This window comes from Telmatherina bonti (assembly GCF_933228915.1).
Source record: "Telmatherina bonti genome assembly, chromosome: 17".
Taxonomy (NCBI): domain Eukaryota; kingdom Metazoa; phylum Chordata; class Actinopteri; order Atheriniformes; family Telmatherinidae; genus Telmatherina; species Telmatherina bonti.
The window spans coordinates 12,602,349-12,619,829 of record NC_136615.1 but is presented as its reverse complement, the minus strand read 5'-3'; the positions used below and the strand labels follow the sequence as shown (position 1 = coordinate 12,619,829).

Genomic DNA, 17,481 nt, shown 5'->3' with positions numbered 1-17,481 from the left:
GCTTTCTTCCAGGTATGTTGTTTTTATAACCGGACCCTGTTGAATATATTCTTTAATTTATTGGGAATTGATTTTTTAAGCAAGCTACAACAAACCATCTTTTTTTTTTTTTTTTTTTTTTTTTTTTTTGTCAAGCAGTGAGTGTAAGTATTTACTATTGAATTATTTTCATTCACAGAAGAGTATAACTTGTTAGAGATGTCTATTTTTGTACCCTTTTTCTGACTCCCTTATGAGCAGAAAAGGCATTTTACATAGTATAAGAGATAAGGCGAAGTTTATCTAGTACTGAAACTGTAGTTTTATGGTCTAATAAGCTCCAGAACAGCTTTGAAAGTTTTTTGTGTAGTCAGCACCTGTTCCCAGGGCCGAAAAGGAACATTTTCATTTACTTCATGATATATTTTCTTCACCTCAAGACGCTAAAAAGTTTAAGTTACAACCTAAGACATACTTTACTTACTTTCATACCATCTTGTGGAATAAATTACATGTTTTTAACCATCAAGATACTAATAATTTCATCACTACAGACGATGTCAAACCACTGCGGGCAGTGGTCAACCCTGATATTTCCAAGTGAGTTGCTGCATTGTACACACAATGAATGTCCTGTAGATTCATGTTTTGTAGAAATTTTGTTAACATTTGACCTCTGTCTGCAGGATACGGAATATCGGCATTATGGCCCACATTGATGCAGGAAAAACAACAACAACAGAGAGAATGCTTTACTACTCTGGGTATACCAGAGCATTAGGAGGTTTGTGGGAAAGCAACTGATTAAAATGCAATTCCCATTGACTTATACTTAAAAGTTTGTTTTTGTCACTGCTGTCTTAGATGTGGACGATGGGGACACGGTCACAGATTATATGGCTCAAGAGAGGGAGCGTGGCATCACTATACAGTCAGCAGCAGTCACGTTTGATTGGAAAAGTTACCGTATAAATCTTATAGACACTCCAGGTATTAATATTCAGAATTCAAACTGCTACTTTGGAAATGACAAGTAGCGTTCACTGAGGTGTTTGTGTGATTGCAGGACATGTTGACTTTACTCTAGAGGTGGAGCGAGCTCTACGTGTTCTTGATGGCGCTGTTGCAGTGTTTGATGCATCTGCTGGTGTTGAGGTTACTGCACTGCTTTTACAGTTTCTTTCTTTTTTTTTTTATTGAGAATCAGTTTAATTGTTTATTTGGTTGCTTCTGCTATCTATAAAACACAACCAGGCTCAGACTTTGACTGTGTGGAGGCAGGCAGAGAAGCACCATGTTCCCTGTGTTTGTTTCCTGAATAAGATGGATAAACCTGCAGCAGAGTGAGTGACAGAACAACAGATTTTATACGAAAAAATTTTAATTTGTTTTAATTACTGTCACAAAATCAATCTGGAAATGTTATTTTCTCCACAGCCTAAATTTCTCAATGGAGAGCATAAGACAGAAATTGAAAGCCAATCCAGTCCTCCTGCAGGTAGGCCTTTAAAAATCACATCACCAATGTTGTCTGCTCAAGCATATGCAAGCTGCAGTCACAAGAGCTTCACAAGAGAGTGGGGCTAAAGCTCTCTGATATGAAAAATGGTCCTTTTTTTTTTTTAAATAGAAAAATGAAAATGACATCCCAGTTTTTTGGAGAATCACTTGCTAGTAATGACTGCTTGATGTCCACAAACAATTGTGAGCAAAGATTGGATTCTTTATTTGTGGCTCTTTGCCCTAAAATTACTGTTGTTTTCTCAAGCTGTTGGTTGTCTGTGGATCTGTTGGTCTTTATTTCCACAATTACAAGTTAAATGCAGCTTGATCAGGTTTAGATCAGTTGACTAACTTGGTCATGGCAGAACATTTTACTTCCAATCCTGAGCAGACGGCACTTCTGGACATGTCATAATTTACCTGGCTGCTTCCTTTTACACATTTGACCAAAATACATCGGAGGCCTCTGGTCCCACGGGGGCAGCAGCCGACCCCGGATAAGCGGCATGAAGACGAGACGAGACCTCTGGTCCCATTATGAACCTGTCAGACCCCTCAGGTCATCTGGATCTGGTCTTTTATCAGTTCCCAGAGTCACAATGAGGCATAGAGAAGCTGCATTCAGCTTCTATGCTTCATGTGTCTGGAATGAACTCCCAGAAAGCCTCAGATTAACTGAAACACTTCATTTTATTTAAATCCATATTAAAGATCCACCTGATATTTTTAGCTTCATTTCAGTAGTTTTTATTTGAAGTTTTTTTTTAATTAAGCTGGAATTTATTATGATTTAAATTGTCTTCATCTAATGCTATTTCCTTTTTTCCTGTTTTAATTTTAAGTTATGCTTCTTATTTTGTGATGTTGTACTGTTTCTGTAAAGAACTTTTAATCACCCTGTTGTTGAATTTTGCTATACAGATAAACTTGCCTTCCCTTCCCTATCAATTTACACAAGTGACCCAAAAGGAAGGCCATGATGTGTCATAAAGGCCATGTTGTATGCATGAATATTTAGGTCCTTTTTTTGCCATGCTCATCAGAAGATTTCATGTTGTAAGAGGTGTAACTTTTAAACATCTGTTTGACTTTTCTCCTGAATCCCTATTCAGATTCCTGTGGGCAGTGGTAAGAGCTTCACAGGTGTGGTTGACTTGTTAACCAACCAGAAGCTGATATGGAAGCTGAGATCTACAGAAGATGATGGACGAGTGTTTGAAACCAAAGCTCTCGACCCGTCTGATGATCCAGATCTCTTGGAGGCGGTCGGTGAGGCCAGGACAGCTCTGATTGAGCAGGTACATGTTTGAGCATTTACAAATGGATTATAATAGCGAAATATTCACATTTTAATATTGCTCTGAATCACAGGTTGCTGATCTGGATGACGAGTTTGCTGAACTGCTCTTGACCAAATATGGTGACAATTTTGATGATGTTCCTTCCATCAGAGTGAGTCTTTTGTTCTGTTAAAAAACAATGTAAATCTGCAAACATCACTGTTGTGAACACAAACTTATTGTGTGTTCAGCTACAGGAGGCTCTGAGGCGAGTGACTCTGACCCGTAAAGGCGTCCCTGTGCTTTGTGGGAGTTCTTTGAAGAACAAAGGTGTGCAGCCTCTGCTAGATGCCATCACTTCATACCTGCCTGCTCCAAATGAGCGACACCATGACCTGGTGTAAGTGAACCTCTCACTAACTTTTTTTTACATCCAGTTCCAGAAATTCCAGCTATCATTAAACTATCACAGAATCAATGTGAATACATAAAAAAGAAGAGAAAACTTATAGAAAATGAGGTAAGAAGCAGATGAGTGTATCATTTTCGATGGTATAAATTTTTATGTTAATGTTTTAGTTTGACATGATTGCTCTTATTTTATTGTCTCTCAGTTGTTTTTTCTTCTTACTTGCTGGTTTATGAGTCTGAATTATGTTTGTGATATATGACAGGACTGAATTGGTGACAAGGCTGTTCAGGACAGAGCCCTCCTCTTATTATATTTGCAGAGTTTGGGATGTTCTTTTTTTTTTTTTTTTTTTTTTTTTTTTGAAGTCAGACCTTCCCTGAAAATGTCAGCATCTCCATAATAATAAAATGTTACTACAAACAAGTATGCTTTATGACCATCTATACTGCCTTCGCAGATGTTTAAGTTAATGGTGCCCTGTGCACTACAGCAGCTCCATGCAATCTAGAATAGTCTTGAACTGTGGATAATAGATCACTTATTGTGATGATGATTTTTTGTAGAAGTTCCCAGATCACAGAATTGTTTGTTTTCTTGCTTTGAAGCCTGAAAAATTGCAGATAATATCATTTGATTTCATTATCAATTTATTTATTTAATTGTTTCCTATCTTATGTTAATTATTCTGAATTCTCTGGGTTTTTTTTTTTTTGGTTTTTTTTTTTTTTTTTTAAATAAAAAAAATTAAGTTCTACAGACAATCAAATCTCCAGGTTGCATTTTGAATGACACAGTGTTATACTTGTATTACAAAACTGTTTGTCCAAAGTCTTTGCAAATGAATGAACCTTTCCTCATTTCAACCCCTGAAAGTCTCAGCTGATCTCAGCAGTTTTTCTACATCATTGTGTCGTTGTCGTTTTGCCAGTTTTTGTTCAATTTTCAATCAAATGTGTAATTTAAATGATTTGGGGAAAAAAAAGATGGAAATTATTTAAAACGTTTTTCTATTTCTTTCCTAAACTCACAGACGGTGGTACAAAGATGACTTATGTGCACTGGCCTTCAAAGTTCTCCATGACAAGCAGCGTGGTCCTCTGGTTTTCCTTAGGATCTACTCTGGTACTCTGAAACCACAGACCGCCGTCCACAACATTAACAGGAACAACACGTATGTGGCTTCTATACCAGTTATCTTCGCATCAGCTAGTGTCTTCATAAAGAAGAGTGTTAAAACCTTTCTGTTTACAGGGAGAGGATGAGCAGGTTGTTGGTGCCTTTTGCCGATCAGCACGTAGAAATACCTTCAATGACTGCAGGAAACATTGCATTAACTGTCGGGCTGAAGCAGGTAGAACATAACCCATCATATTACAGTATGTATCTGCTTTGAGTATTTTCGCCTCATATTTTCTGCCTTCACACCAGACAGTGACGGGAGACACCATCGTTTCATCCAAGGCCTCGGCAGCAGCTGCAGCTCGCCGAGCCCAAAACAGTAGTGACTTAAGAGAGAAACAAGGAAAACATGCCGGCATCATCCTATCTGGAGTGGAAGTCCCTGATCCTGTATTCTTCTGCACCATAGAACCACCCAGCATGGCTAAACAGGCAGGTTAGTGGTTACTAATATGCGTGTGTTACTCTTAAGCTGTACTCCAGCAACAATGCATGCCTCATATATTTTCTTTTTTCATTGACAGACCTGGAGAATGCACTAAACTGCCTCCAGAGAGAAGATCCCAGTTTGAAAGTCAGGGTGGACCCTGATTCTGGTCAGGTAAGACTGTCTTTGAATCAGCCGGGATTATGTTTCAGAAGAGTTATTTAAACATCCTTCATTCTCCATGCTCAGACCATCCTGTGTGGCATGGGAGAGCTGCACATAGAGATCATCCATGATCGAATCAGAAGGGAATACGGCATTGAGACTGACCTTGGACCGCTGCAGGTAGCCTACAGAGAGACGATTCTTCAGGAGGTCTCTGCTACAGGTACAAAAATCTAAAAAGAAAAATCCATTGGTGTCCTTCAATGATGTTATAATTATGTTGAGTGTGAACATTTGTCGCTGTATGAATCTGCTTGTGATGTAGATACACTGGACCGGACAATAGGGGAGAGAAGACATGTCGTTACAGTACAGCTGACCATCAGTCCTTTGGACACTGCTTCGTGTAAATTTGTATTTACAGAAGAATTACAGGGGCAGCTGTCACCAGAAATAAAAGACGCAGTGGGAAATGGAGTGCAAAGCTCATATCTTCAAGGTAAAACAGTTAACTCATTGCTTGTTTTTGTACAGCGAGCATAAAGCTTAGTCATTGTTTAATGCTTCAAAAGTCAGCTGATCTTTGAGTGTGGGTGTTGACTGATAGATTAAGATCTATTTTACAAGGCACATCTGACAGCATTTTCGGTGGCTTAGCTCGGAGGATTGTTGACACGAATAGATTTGGTTTCTTTCAGCTTTCCTTCCTTTAACTGAACAATAAGGCGGCAGCTGGATTGAGTTCTGTCCACATAAAATCTTTCTAAAACATTAAATAATTCTCTGAATTAATCTTCCTGACTCATTTGCAATTTCATGATTGCAACTTTCACTTCTCTTCTTTCACAGCAAATGTTGCAACGACAACTTCCAGAAGCAGAGCTTAATGATTGCAGTTTTTGTTTTGTGCTGAACAATATTTGACCTTTTAGCTGATCAGATTAGAGTGGCCACTTATCTGATTTCTAAGTTCAAACACTAAATATCTCCAGTCCTCCATTTATCTATTCCTTTATATGCTTTTTATTTCTTCTTACCAAGTAAGTGAGCAGAGGAGGTGAGGACAAACATAAGGACATAGAAGTCGTGATAAGAATTTAACTAAATGAGTGATAATTATTTTGTGGTTATTCATTTTATATTGACATCAATAAAATTTGATTTATTACACAGCTGTAAGTTCTGTTATAATGCAGAGTACTGTTTTTTTCTGATTTTTTTTCCCAATGAGCATTAAATATTTTTTTCAAATCTATGCTTATATATATATATTTTTTTTTTTTTATTATCTCAATATTTGTTTAACTTGCATCAAAAAGATACACCAGTGTATCCTCTAACTTAACACATCTAACAGGACTCCTCTTGATTTATGGGTCACAAGCAGAAAGACAAAGAATAGGGGACAATAAGGCTAAAAATAGACAAATGAGATGGGCTTTGGGCCTTTCAGCAAGGGAGCGGAGGAATTTGAACTGTAGATTGTTAAAGTAGTAAAAATAAAAACCTCTTCAGTGGTACGCTTGATTATCGCTTGTCCTGTTGGTCCCGTTTGATTAATATCATGAAGCCATATAACCAGAAAAATCCTTATTTAATTATTCATGTGGTGTTTGCTGTCAAAGCCAAGTAGGAAAATATATTTTCATTTACATTTTAGAAAGAAAGTATCATGAGGTTTAACATTCTGTACCCCCATATACACGATATCTGCCTCCATCTTCAGGTCCTCTGCTGGGTTACCCTGTACAGAGCGTGTCCACACTGATTCAAAGTGTCACCATGGAACCAGGGACGTCCCCTGCCATGGTGTCTGCCTGCGTGTCTCGCTGCATGCTGAAGGTAAAGTATGTTGTCGATGTGGGTTGCAGCATCGTGGATAGACATGGAACAGCTTGTGTTCATTCACACGCAGGCCCTGAAGCTGGCAGGAGGGCAGGTTCTGGAGCCGGTCATGTCACTGGAGGTAACACTTGGAGAGGAGCACCTCAGCTCTGTGTTGGGAGACTTGGCTCAAAGACGGGGAACGGTCAGAGACATCCAAAGTCGTCATGACAACAAGGTGCTCCTAGCAACCGTGCCTCTGGCAGAAATGATGGTAAGACGATGCTTTGCATAACAATTTAAACTATTCACCTCGTTAGTTTAATTATCTGTTATGATAGCTTTACTGAGAAAATATTTGTAAATTAAAGGGTTATTCCACCGTCCTGCGAACTGTGACATCAGGAAATGCCACATTCTCCCTGGAGCTGGATACCTACGAGGCCATGAACCCTCAGGACCAGAACACACTGCTAAAAAGGATGGCTGGTTTGCTTTGAAAGGACAAAAAGCCTTCTAAGAAAGACTTTTCCATGACTCCTAGTTCCTATCAGACTACTGATAAGCAGTCTGCAGGAGTGGGAAAAATTATTTATTGTGAGAGAATCAACAAATATAAAAAAAAGTACCATAAAATATTCTAAGTGGAATGCAAAATAAATATGAAACCAATTCCTTCACATCCTTGTTTTTCATTTTTATATACACAACACCACACAATGTCTATGCCAACATTTTATTGGCAATTATAGAAACATTCATAAAAAACAGTGCAATCATAAAATCAAGATGTTTGACGTGACACCAGATCAGAAGAGCAATGCAAGTCAGAGATGTCGTTTAAAAAGGCAGCACAGCCTGTGACTTCTGGTTTAAAGTCCAAATGTGGAGGTGATTGTGTGAGGATTTGATTCCCTTTCCATTATCCGTTTCCAGCCCACCTTCTCGGTACTTTTCAGATTCCTTTGTACTCACGTTGACAGAAACTGGAAAACAGTGGCTCAGCTGGTATTCCGCGCCTTGTAGAGGAGAAACACCTTATTATACAGCCTGTTTTATTGAAATTGGAACATTCATAGCCATATTAGTGCATTTGGAGATTCGGTACTTACGCCACCATACGGCAGCGGTGCGCAGACAGTCTGTTGAAAGCATCATTAATGTCAGTCACATCTTTGGAGCTCCACAGACGCTCTGCCACAGCGCTAGCACGAGGCCTTCAGGTGAGAACGGGGAATAATAAACTCACTCTGCTGTCATGTGACATGTCCTCCTTCGTCAAAATTCATGGAATTGTTATGTAAGGAATCACACAAGTCTTACCAGAGTCTGGGTGTGAGGTTAGTAGCATCCACATATTCTCCCCACAAACAGGCTTCTCCACCAATCACAAGCTTCTTCTGTTCCTCAGTTCCTGTTTTAAAATGTTATATATGACGAGATCAGATAAGTTCAGTTTCTGCAGAAGGGTAGTGATATGACTATGACTTGATTGGGAAATACAAACATCTCCTGTCTGCATTCAACAGGCTTACACACAACTGCACAGGGGTGACAACTTTATGATATGTCAGATTGAATTATGTGAGAAAAAGCTGAGCTGGATAACAGTTCTGGTCATAATCAGCACAGTTAAATTTCAAGAATTTGATAGAGAATATATTCAGAAATACATGCAGGTGAACAAATGTTTATAATCAGAATATTGACAAATAATGAAAAAAAACTACACTAAATAGAACAATAAATACACAATATGAAAATAATTTGGACTCTTAGGTAACATTTCTTGCCCTTTTTTTTTTTTTTTTTTTACATTTTCCAGCTCCTTTGTATCTGTTAGTGAATTTACCTCGAACCTTGTTGCTTAATACTGGATGACACATTTCACTGCTAAAACACCCTGGTAATCTTCTAATTACTCCATTCATGTGATGGTTTCTGTGCTTTTAGAGGCAACGAAGCAGCTTCACAATAGGAGAGAAACTCTGACATGTTTACTCTTTCTGGGTTTCATTTCATCATCTGTAAACAAGCTGATGCTAATCATGCAGACAAAGCTCCACTGTGATCTAATTAGATAAATATCCCAGGTACACCGTGTCTTATCTACAGCGTAGAGCTTTCTAAAAGCTTTAGAATTGTATTTTGGTGTGTCTTTCTTTTAACAGTGGTGTCCTCCCTGGTCTTTGCTCCTGGTTCAGTGTGCAGGGTGATACTGGCTGAACTAACAGCTCATATCGCTCCACAAATGCTTTGAGCCCTTTAAAATGTCTTGTTTGGAGGGTTTCCCAATCTCCAAACTTCTTAATTAGCTTAAAAAGAATCATTTGAAGGCTGCATGGGGGTGGGGAGGGGCAAACTTTACCAGTAAATCTAGCAAAAAGTTACTTTCTCAATCCTCTTTAACACCTCTGGACATCTGGCCATTCTGATTATTTAAAATGTGCTCATTTGCGTTTACCTATGAAAAATGTTTAAAATATTCTAATTGCTATAATTTTGACCAGGACTGTGTGTGTAAAGCAAAGAACCAAAACCCTTGTATGAATGATGAAAGCCAATTCAAATAAGCAGGGCCAAAAAAAAATAAAGTCAATCATGCAGACACAAACCCTTAAAATCTTGCGGGTCAGCCTTGTAAAAGCCCTGCCAGTCCTGGCCATAGGAGATACGGTTCAGGTACCAGGGAGAGGACAGCAGGGTCTGGTACCCTGCTGATGTAATATTTGCCATCTCGTTCTGGTATTTCTGCTGGTTTCCTTTCCAAACGTGGATGATTGTGTCTGGTTTCAGCTACACGGCACACATACATCAAGGATTCAGACTCAGAAAGATAAAAGGGAAGAACAAAGGCAGAAATGTTTTCTGTATGATGCATCAGTACATGTAGATGTTTCCATGCCTTTTTTTTTTTTTTTTTTTTAACCAACTGACATGACAACATGTTCAGAAAGTCTGTAAAAGTTAAAGACATTATATGCAACCTCTGTCCTGAATCGTATTATGGAGGACCAGACCTTATTTTTCTCCCATGGATGTTGGATTTAAACCCAATACATCTCAGACAAAGCATTGTTCTGAGCATTTCTTCATTTTTACAAACACCTCATGTTTGGTCTTGTATGGTGTTAAAATTCATTAACGCATGACTTAAACATGAAACCACCAACCACACTGCCCCATGTTCACTCATATAGGAACTTTTAGTGTCACAACTGTGCAGGATTGAAGCGTAAGCCTATTGAACAAAAACAGGCCAGAATTAAGAGTTATGCCCACCACCAAATTAACTGATTCAAAATGAGACCCCAGTATTATGAAAACTGACCGTCGAAGTTGAGTGGCTCAACCTTGTAGTACTTCTGCCAGTCCTGTGCGTAGCTAATATAATCTAGGTACCATGGGGCGGAGAGGATGGTGGTGTATCCCGCAGCCGTCACCTTGCTCATCTCCTTGTCACTCCCGCTGCCCATCCACACATGTACTACTGTGTCTGGCTTTAGCTGCAATTATTACAAGCTCCTGTCCTTAGTGTAGATACTACCTCAGTCATTGGTTATGACTAAAGGAATAGTTTGACATTGATAAGAGTTAGGTGAAAAATATCAATACATCTTATGTCTGCATGCTGCACATGAAGCTCCCACACACACTTATGAATCTGGAAATATCTGGTCACTGAAGAGAAGCTTTATTCAGGTTGTTTAGCAAACATATTCAAGTTAGAAAATGGGCTTTAAGTACAGATTTATATTATTAAAACTTGAATCTTTAGTATTTAATGTTAATTGAAACAAGGCTGTTTGACATTTTAACACAAAAACATTTTTTATGAACAACTTTGCTGCAGCTAAATGAAGCCTGAACCCATGACGACTGACTGCTAATGCAGAATATGTCCAATTGTTCATTTTAATAACCCCCGTGTTGCTTTCGCAGTACGTTTTGGATCAGCGTCTATCTGCTCTGCGAGGTGCCGTCCATCCAGCTTTGCAGCATTTCGTTGAATCTAAGTAACAGTTTTAAAACTCTTCAACATTGAGCTGTTTGCTTCTTTCTTCTGTCACACTGGTGACTCACTGGAAGTCATGTCCATCAAAACCTTACCTGCATATTTTACATGCCATGTGTTATGCTTTAGATCTTGAACCATAGTCTTCTACCGTTTCTCTTGTTTCATCTGGCTAAAGAAAGCTGCTCACAGAACTGCAAACGGTCTTTCTTTTCTTTTTTTTTAAAAAGATGTTTACTTGAACATTAATCATTTTTATTCTGAAGGTTTTAGTGCAGCGCTCTGGTTCTAACTCAGTTAGTTCTCATTTTTGGAGTTTCTTCACTTGGAGATGGATGTTTAGTTTCCAGGCAAAGAATCCTGCAATCTTCAACCTTTTCTTAAGGTTGTGATGTTTTGGTGTTGCCGTCCTTACTTGCACCTTCTTTGTTGTTGTTTTTTTCCCTCCTTGGATTAGAGCAAACATTTAAACTGGCCTTTGTTGTGCTCCCTGCTATCTTTATGATTGATTCCTTTTGGTTGTAAAGCCATTTCAGCCTTTGATCGATGGACTGTTTCTTTTGCCGAGGAATCTTTCTGAAGCACGTTTTAGCGTTCAGAGCCACAGATTGAAGATATAAATGCAACACCGGATTTTACCAGTTTCATTTCAGAAATTACAAAAAAGATGAGCCAAGACTTGCCTAGTAAACAACACTTGTGTTTGTGAAAGAGGATTTTACTTAATAGAAAGCTGCACTTTCTTTATCATTTCTTCTAGTTTGGATGCAAATACTGTCCCATTAAATCCAGGCATATGCCCTTAAAGCCCATATTCATTATGTAACTAGTGTTTATAAGCTGCATGTGAGCAAAATTAAAATTTAAGTACCCAGATATGTTCAGACTGACGTGTGGCTGAGCTTGGCTCCAAATCTTTAAACATTAACCTCTGAGCCAAATATTTAAAAGACAAAAACCCCAAAAAAAGATCTTTTTGCACTTTTTTTTTTTTTTTAAACTCAGGAACAACAACAAAAAAAGAAAACAAGGGTAAATAAAAAACAATTTGGGGCTTTTAATTTATTGAGCCCACTGTTTACTGTAATCTTTAAATTTGCATTTTGTGTTTATTTGGAGATATTTCAAACTATTCCTTTAATAAAAACCAGAATCCAAAAGATAATGTCTGAAATTTGTCTGAATATTTCAGCAGGTAAAAATCCTACCTTAACACCATTGTCAAAAACTTCCTGCCAAACAATGTAGCCCTTCTTTGTAGTGGTGACAATCTCCAAGAGTCTATTAGAATAATATTGGGGTAAAAAAAAAAAGAAATTGAGAAAAGGGAAAATGTCATTTTAAAATGAAATAAGAAACAGTACTCTGAATAGAAACACACCTCTGAATGTAGAAGGACTCCAGTTTGCTGTAGTCCTGTCCAAAGCCTTGCTGATCCATGAATTTCTGGATATCCGGGTTGGACTTCCTGCAGGGAAAAACTGCAGCTGACAAGCGTCTGACCTTTTGATGCTGCAGTGAAGCGTCCAACACAGTGTACACACAGTCTCACCAGCACGTGAAGTCCACCTCATCACCTCCCAGGTGAACGTAGCCGTCAGGAAACACGGTGCTGATCTCTTTGAAGAACTGATTCATGAAGTCGTACGTGGTGTTCAGGATGGGGTTCACAGGTCCGAAGCTGCCGGAGAGCTGGGAGCCTGAGTAACAGGGCGTGAGCAGATCTGCCTGGCCTGAGCAGGAAACACACAAGAGTAAATACCAATACAACACACTGGGCATGTCACAATTACAGATTTTGTCAGTATTGTCAAAAGAAATAATCATATATTTCACAGTTATTATACATTAATTCATTCCAAAAGACTAAAAATGTATAAAATCATATGAAAAGTCCTTAAAATGTGTTTAAGTTTGGGGCTTTCAAATTGAATGTATTATGCAAAGATTATTCTATAGAATTAACACATTTTACATTTACATTTTGCATTAACTCAGGGTGCCTAAAGTTATTCCTCCGCTATCCTGCTGGTGTATCCCTGTTCCAACACACCTGTCTCATGATGAATGGATCCACGAGCCTATTAGGTTCTGCACAATCACTGATAAATTTGAGTCAGGTGTGTTTGAAGCAGGAATGAATGGAAGACCTGCGGGACTGTGGCCCCTGAGGACCGGAGCTGGACACCCCAGCATTAACTCATAAATAAAGTTATTCAAATTAGAGTTGGTCAGCATCTCTGTGAGATAAACTAATTTCGGCACGTAGATGCCTTATCTCAGTGAGGAACAGAACCCACCAAAAACCCCTTTATCTTCCTTCTTTTAAGTTTCTGACATTTTTCTTTCATTTAGAATTTTATCATCAAGTTTCCAGACACAAAGTTATAAATTGTTATTTTTTGAAAAATAATGTAAATTTGGCATTTTTTCAGGCAGAGAAAATTATTTTGCTCATGTTGGAGTGAACCAAATCCACCAAAAACCACTTTATTTACCATATTTATCAAGATTCTGAGAGTTTTAGAGCATGTCAGAATCTTCATTATGTGACTACAGGATGTCCCATTTGATTTATCAAATGACTTTGTTTGGTGTACAAGTTGAGCCGACCTGCCGTTACGATTCGGACATGATCATATATGTGAAGCAGTAATATTGCAAAATATTTACAATTAAATAACCATGACATCCCTGTTACACACTCACTCAAAAAGAAATATTTGGTATTAAAATAGCTGAAAAACTCACCTTTTCCCCATGACTGTGTGTGTCCTGGTGTGTCAAACTCTGGAATGACTCGAATGCCTCTCAAGCGAGCAAACTCAATCACCATTTTCACATCGGCGGGTGTGTATACATGTGTGTATGGGTGATACGCTCCCTGTAGACATTTTCATAAATAAATACAACAATTAAAAAATAGAAAATGAAGAAAAGTTTGTATTTAAGACCAAATAAAAAGCATTTCTACTGACCTGCTGGCTCAGCTGTGGGAATGTTCGGCTCAGGTATGGGAAGGACTGATCATCAACAATGTGCCAGTGGAAGACGTTCAGTTTGTTCATCGCCATGGTTTCCTGGATAAATTTCATTTAAAAAAGTATTAGAAAGCAGGTTAGATGATAAATGACACACGAAATAGTCTTCCTTACGTACCAGATTAGCCAAGATGACTTTGATGGGAAGAAAATGCCGGGAGCTGTCCAACAAGACGCCTCGGTATGCAAATCTTGGGAAATCACTGATGCTGGTTGAGTTGATGGTTTTCTGAGAAGTTGTAGAATTAAATGAGCAAAAGATCAAATCTGGCTTGAATATGTTTACCCAATAAATATTAACAATCAAAGAAAATGTTTGTTATGGTTATAGAGGTTGAGACAAACAGTTTTCACTCACCGCTCCGTATTCATCTTCATACACCAACTGGCTGAAAGTCTCAAGACCTAAAGAAGAAATGAAAACATACAGAGTAACTACATGAATATTTATATGTAAATTCATAAATATGCATATTATTTAATTGATTCCAACAAAACATTGGGACAGAGGCATCAAAGGGTATCTTAAGGTGCTCCAATATATAAAAGAAGACAGAATTTATTTTAAAAAACGTACGGATGAAATGTATAAAAAAAGATTCTGAATAAAGATAGAGGATTTATGTTTGTATTAATTGTTTTGTTTGGCTAAAGGATTAATAAGGATTATGAATAAAACATCAAATTTCACTGGGCCACAGTTTTGGTTTTAGAAGGACAAGAATGTGTCCTGCAAATGGGTTCACCAACATGCAATGAGTTTCTATAATCGTGCCCACAGTGGTCCGGTGCAGAAGTCTTGAAACTATAACATATTGAACATTTTGAGTTGGTCACACTGCACAAAACTATTTCTAATAACGCACTGTAAAGATGTTGTCTCTTCTTCCCAGACAAGACAAGCCACAAAGTTCCTTTGTAATGAACTTTTATTCACTGTTTATGAAACTTAACAGAATATAAATGATTTTAAACCTTTTAGATGTGACTTTGTCAAATTTCTATTATATTATCACTGTATCATAAATATCTCTGAAGTTTTAGACCAAACAAACCAGAGAAAAGAAGCATTTTAAAGTTGTTTTTTTTTCTTCAGGAAACTGTAAAGAATAGTCAGAATGTTCTACAATTTCACAAACCAAAACGTTGCTTAAAAGATAATCTGATGATCATTAGGCAATGAAAGTTATGCTAAAGCACTGTTAAGAAGTTATATCCTACCGTGCAGAGCGCCCCAGACCTTTGGTGCTTTCAGGACAGCATATGGTTGATTCACAGTCAGCTCATCTGAGGAAACAAACCTTGTAAATGACCCTGTTGTCAAAGCTTAGCCGGTGGTCATTATGCTGGTTAACTCCAGGTTTTAAGGAAGCCTTTAAACATTTGGCCTTAGTTAATCCAATTGTTTGTGAGCAGGAGCATCGTTTTAAGAGTAAGGCACTCAAGATACCGCCATGATTGTTATAAAATGCTTATAAAGAAGTTAAAGTTGCATCACAGCGTAAACAACATTAGAAATAATAAACTGTTAAGATACAAAGAAACCAACTCTTAGAAATAAAAAAGAGACAGACAGAAAAAAAAAACACAAAAAACAAATAAGCTATTCCACTTAACTGTTTTGGTAAATACCGATTTCCCAAACAATCTTTACTTTTCATAAAATCTATTCAATACATTATTTTACTTTTAATAGTTTTCTCCCAACTCCAAACTAACTTCATATTTCAAAATAAATATTCAATCATCTTTATGACAGCTTAAACCAACACCAGGTTTAATAAGCTCAACAAAATGTTATAAAAAGTATAGTTTGAAAAACTTTGAAACATTTTTTTCTCAGTTTGACAAGATAATAGTAGTGGAGTTAAAAAGATATCCGAGCAGCAGAGAAAGGCTGAATGTTAGACTCAAAAAAAAAAATTAAAAAAAAAAAGCCAATGCAGATAGGGAAATCTTTCATTCCACAGAAGCACGGAAACCCTGATAGCAGAGAAAACATTCAATATAATAATCTTTATATCAATGCTGCAACACTGCTGCTAAAACAGTCAAACATATAGTAAGACCCGCTAAATGTGACAAAACATCAGCAGAAGTAGAGATATTAAAAAACATTCTGCAGCCAGCTTTACTGCTGGAAATTTTATTATAGTATCGTATTTATCTGTGCAGTCAAGCCTCATCTATGTATCTCACATTTCCATGACATAGGTTTATGTTTGTGTCTTTAAAATTGAGTCTGTATTTATTAAAGCATTATAAAATAATAATAATAATAATAATAATAATAATAATAATAATAATATGGAGATAGGTAAATAAGGAAGCAACCAGAATATCTAAAGCCCAGTTGTCATAAGCTGTAATTACAAGCACCAGTATAAACCTCTCAGAAATGTTGTTATTGAGGAAGTGCAGAGACTCACATGACTCATCAGAGGAGACACTGGGATAGCCGTCACAGTCTGAGTCAGGTGATGTGATCCACACCTGAAGCTCCAGCAGCTCGGATGGATCTGCTCGCCTGCTTTTGTCTGACTTCTGTTTTTTAGCCCCTCCGAACATGTATTCATAATACCTGTAAAGAAACAGGAGAGAGTGACACATGGTCCCTGAACGCAGCACGACGCTAAAAGCGCAAAGCGAAAGTAGAAAAGCAAACAAATTGAATGAATAAAAACACAAGGTCTCACCTCCTGTAGGCGTTTTGCAGGAGGCTGCAGCTTGGACCGGCTGAGGACCCTTTGGCGTCGGTGATTTTGAAGGTGGAGCTGCTTAACTTGAAGGAAACCTGGGAAATAAGCACTTTCTGCGGCAGAGGCCACAGAGAGCCGTACTTGGAGTCCTGTACAATGGGCTCAAACTCCTCGTCGAAGAAGTTGTCCTGCAGCCCATGACAGACACCAAGAATCATCAGTATTAGTGTAAACTCCTGAACCCTGGCCATGTTGCTGGATACAGTAAAGTCACAAGATCAGCCGGGGATCAGACGGAGCAGCTTTATCCTGCGACTGGGAGGCGGGACTTCGCATGCGGAAGTCAGTCATTGGAGACATTTAAAGGGAAATTACAGTTGTGTAAAAACAAGTTTTCAATTATTCAGACTGAGAAAGTTTTCAGATTCTTTATGCATTAATAAGAATGTCTAATAACTTAACAATAAACATATGTAATAGTTTTATGAGTCTTATTACAATAATAATGATACAAACAGGAACCGTTTAACCTTTTAATTAGTAACATGGACTATATTTCAACACTACATATAAAAGAAAGATAATAATCACTTTCAAGATTAATATTCAATGTATTGTTTCTCATATATCTTATATTTATAAGAATTTTAACTATCTTAACTGTTTACAGAGGGTTGATCAAATTATAAATCCTAATATTTTCTTATAACATTTTACCTGAACATGTCTCACATCATGGACCAGGGTGTAACCTGCCTGTTGTCTGATAACTGCATGGTTGTGCTCAAAAATGACTAAAACATGCTATTTAACAAAAAGCTGGTGTTTCTAGTCATCAACAAAAAAATATTTTTGTTGATGACAAAATTAGCCAAAATTAGCCAATGATGATGTTGTGATTAATACAGTGTAGGATAATCCTTTTATGAATTTGGCTTACTTTTACCTGTGAATGAC

At 37.7% G+C, this 17,481-nt stretch overlaps 2 protein-coding genes across 3 annotated transcripts in view; one reads left to right on the top strand and one right to left on the bottom strand.

Annotated features, from left to right (window-relative positions):
• gfm2 (GTP dependent ribosome recycling factor mitochondrial 2) overlaps positions 1-7,416 on the top strand; it is a 7,871-nt gene extending 455 nt beyond the window's left edge. The window contains exons 2-20 of the mRNA XM_079256065.1: positions 1-12; positions 534-579; positions 666-763; positions 844-969; positions 1,046-1,134; positions 1,234-1,322; positions 1,417-1,477; positions 2,595-2,780; positions 2,854-2,934; positions 3,014-3,162; positions 4,205-4,345; positions 4,426-4,525; positions 4,603-4,789; positions 4,878-4,954; positions 5,030-5,168; positions 5,271-5,444; positions 6,672-6,787; positions 6,861-7,043; positions 7,141-7,416. The exon at positions 1-12 is cut by the window's left edge and continues 73 nt beyond it. Of these exons, the coding sequence (XP_079112191.1) occupies positions 1-12; positions 534-579; positions 666-763; positions 844-969; positions 1,046-1,134; positions 1,234-1,322; positions 1,417-1,477; positions 2,595-2,780; positions 2,854-2,934; positions 3,014-3,162; positions 4,205-4,345; positions 4,426-4,525; positions 4,603-4,789; positions 4,878-4,954; positions 5,030-5,168; positions 5,271-5,444; positions 6,672-6,787; positions 6,861-7,043; positions 7,141-7,269 (2,183 nt within the window). The 3' untranslated portion in view covers positions 7,270-7,416. The remainder of the gene's footprint in view (positions 13-533; positions 580-665; positions 764-843; positions 970-1,045; positions 1,135-1,233; positions 1,323-1,416; positions 1,478-2,594; positions 2,781-2,853; positions 2,935-3,013; positions 3,163-4,204; positions 4,346-4,425; positions 4,526-4,602; positions 4,790-4,877; positions 4,955-5,029; positions 5,169-5,270; positions 5,445-6,671; positions 6,788-6,860; positions 7,044-7,140) is intronic.
• A 104-nt stretch (positions 7,417-7,520) lies between these two features.
• Positions 7,521-16,852, bottom strand: hexb (hexosaminidase B (beta polypeptide)). 2 transcript variants are annotated; one of them, XM_079256782.1, is made up of 14 exons: positions 16,522-16,852; positions 16,255-16,406; positions 15,047-15,112; positions 14,184-14,230; positions 13,944-14,054; positions 13,763-13,864; positions 13,536-13,668; positions 12,337-12,517; positions 12,166-12,252; positions 11,993-12,065; positions 10,101-10,275; positions 8,093-8,183; positions 7,882-7,986; positions 7,521-7,788 (listed from the first exon to the last, which is right to left on the bottom strand). In XM_079256782.1, the coding sequence occupies exons 1-14, from the start codon at positions 16,773-16,775 to the stop codon at positions 7,725-7,727; spliced, it is 1,641 nt and encodes a 546-aa protein (XP_079112908.1). In that variant the 5' UTR covers positions 16,776-16,852; the 3' UTR covers positions 7,521-7,724. The 2 variants fall into 2 exon arrangements, with proteins under 2 accessions (XP_079112908.1, XP_079112907.1); XM_079256781.1 differs by lacking the exon at positions 10,101-10,275 and adding an exon at positions 9,385-9,565.
• Positions 16,853-17,481: the final 629 nt, after the last annotated feature.

What these genes read in the sequence shown, in the direction of transcription:
- hexb (XM_079256781.1), bottom strand. Translation starts at nt 16,775, where the DNA reads ATGGCCAGGGTTCAGGAGTTTACACTAATACTGATGATTCTTGGTGTC. An exon ending in TCCCACAGCTGAGCCAGCAG is followed by an intron (nt 13,669 to 13,762) that starts GTCAGTAGAAAT and finishes AAATGTCTACAG; the next exon opens with GGAGCGTATCACCCATACAC. An exon ending in CACACAGTCATGGGGAAAAG is followed by an intron (nt 12,518 to 13,535) that starts GTGAGTTTTTCA and finishes TTTCCTGCTCAG; the next exon opens with GCCAGGCAGATCTGCTCACG.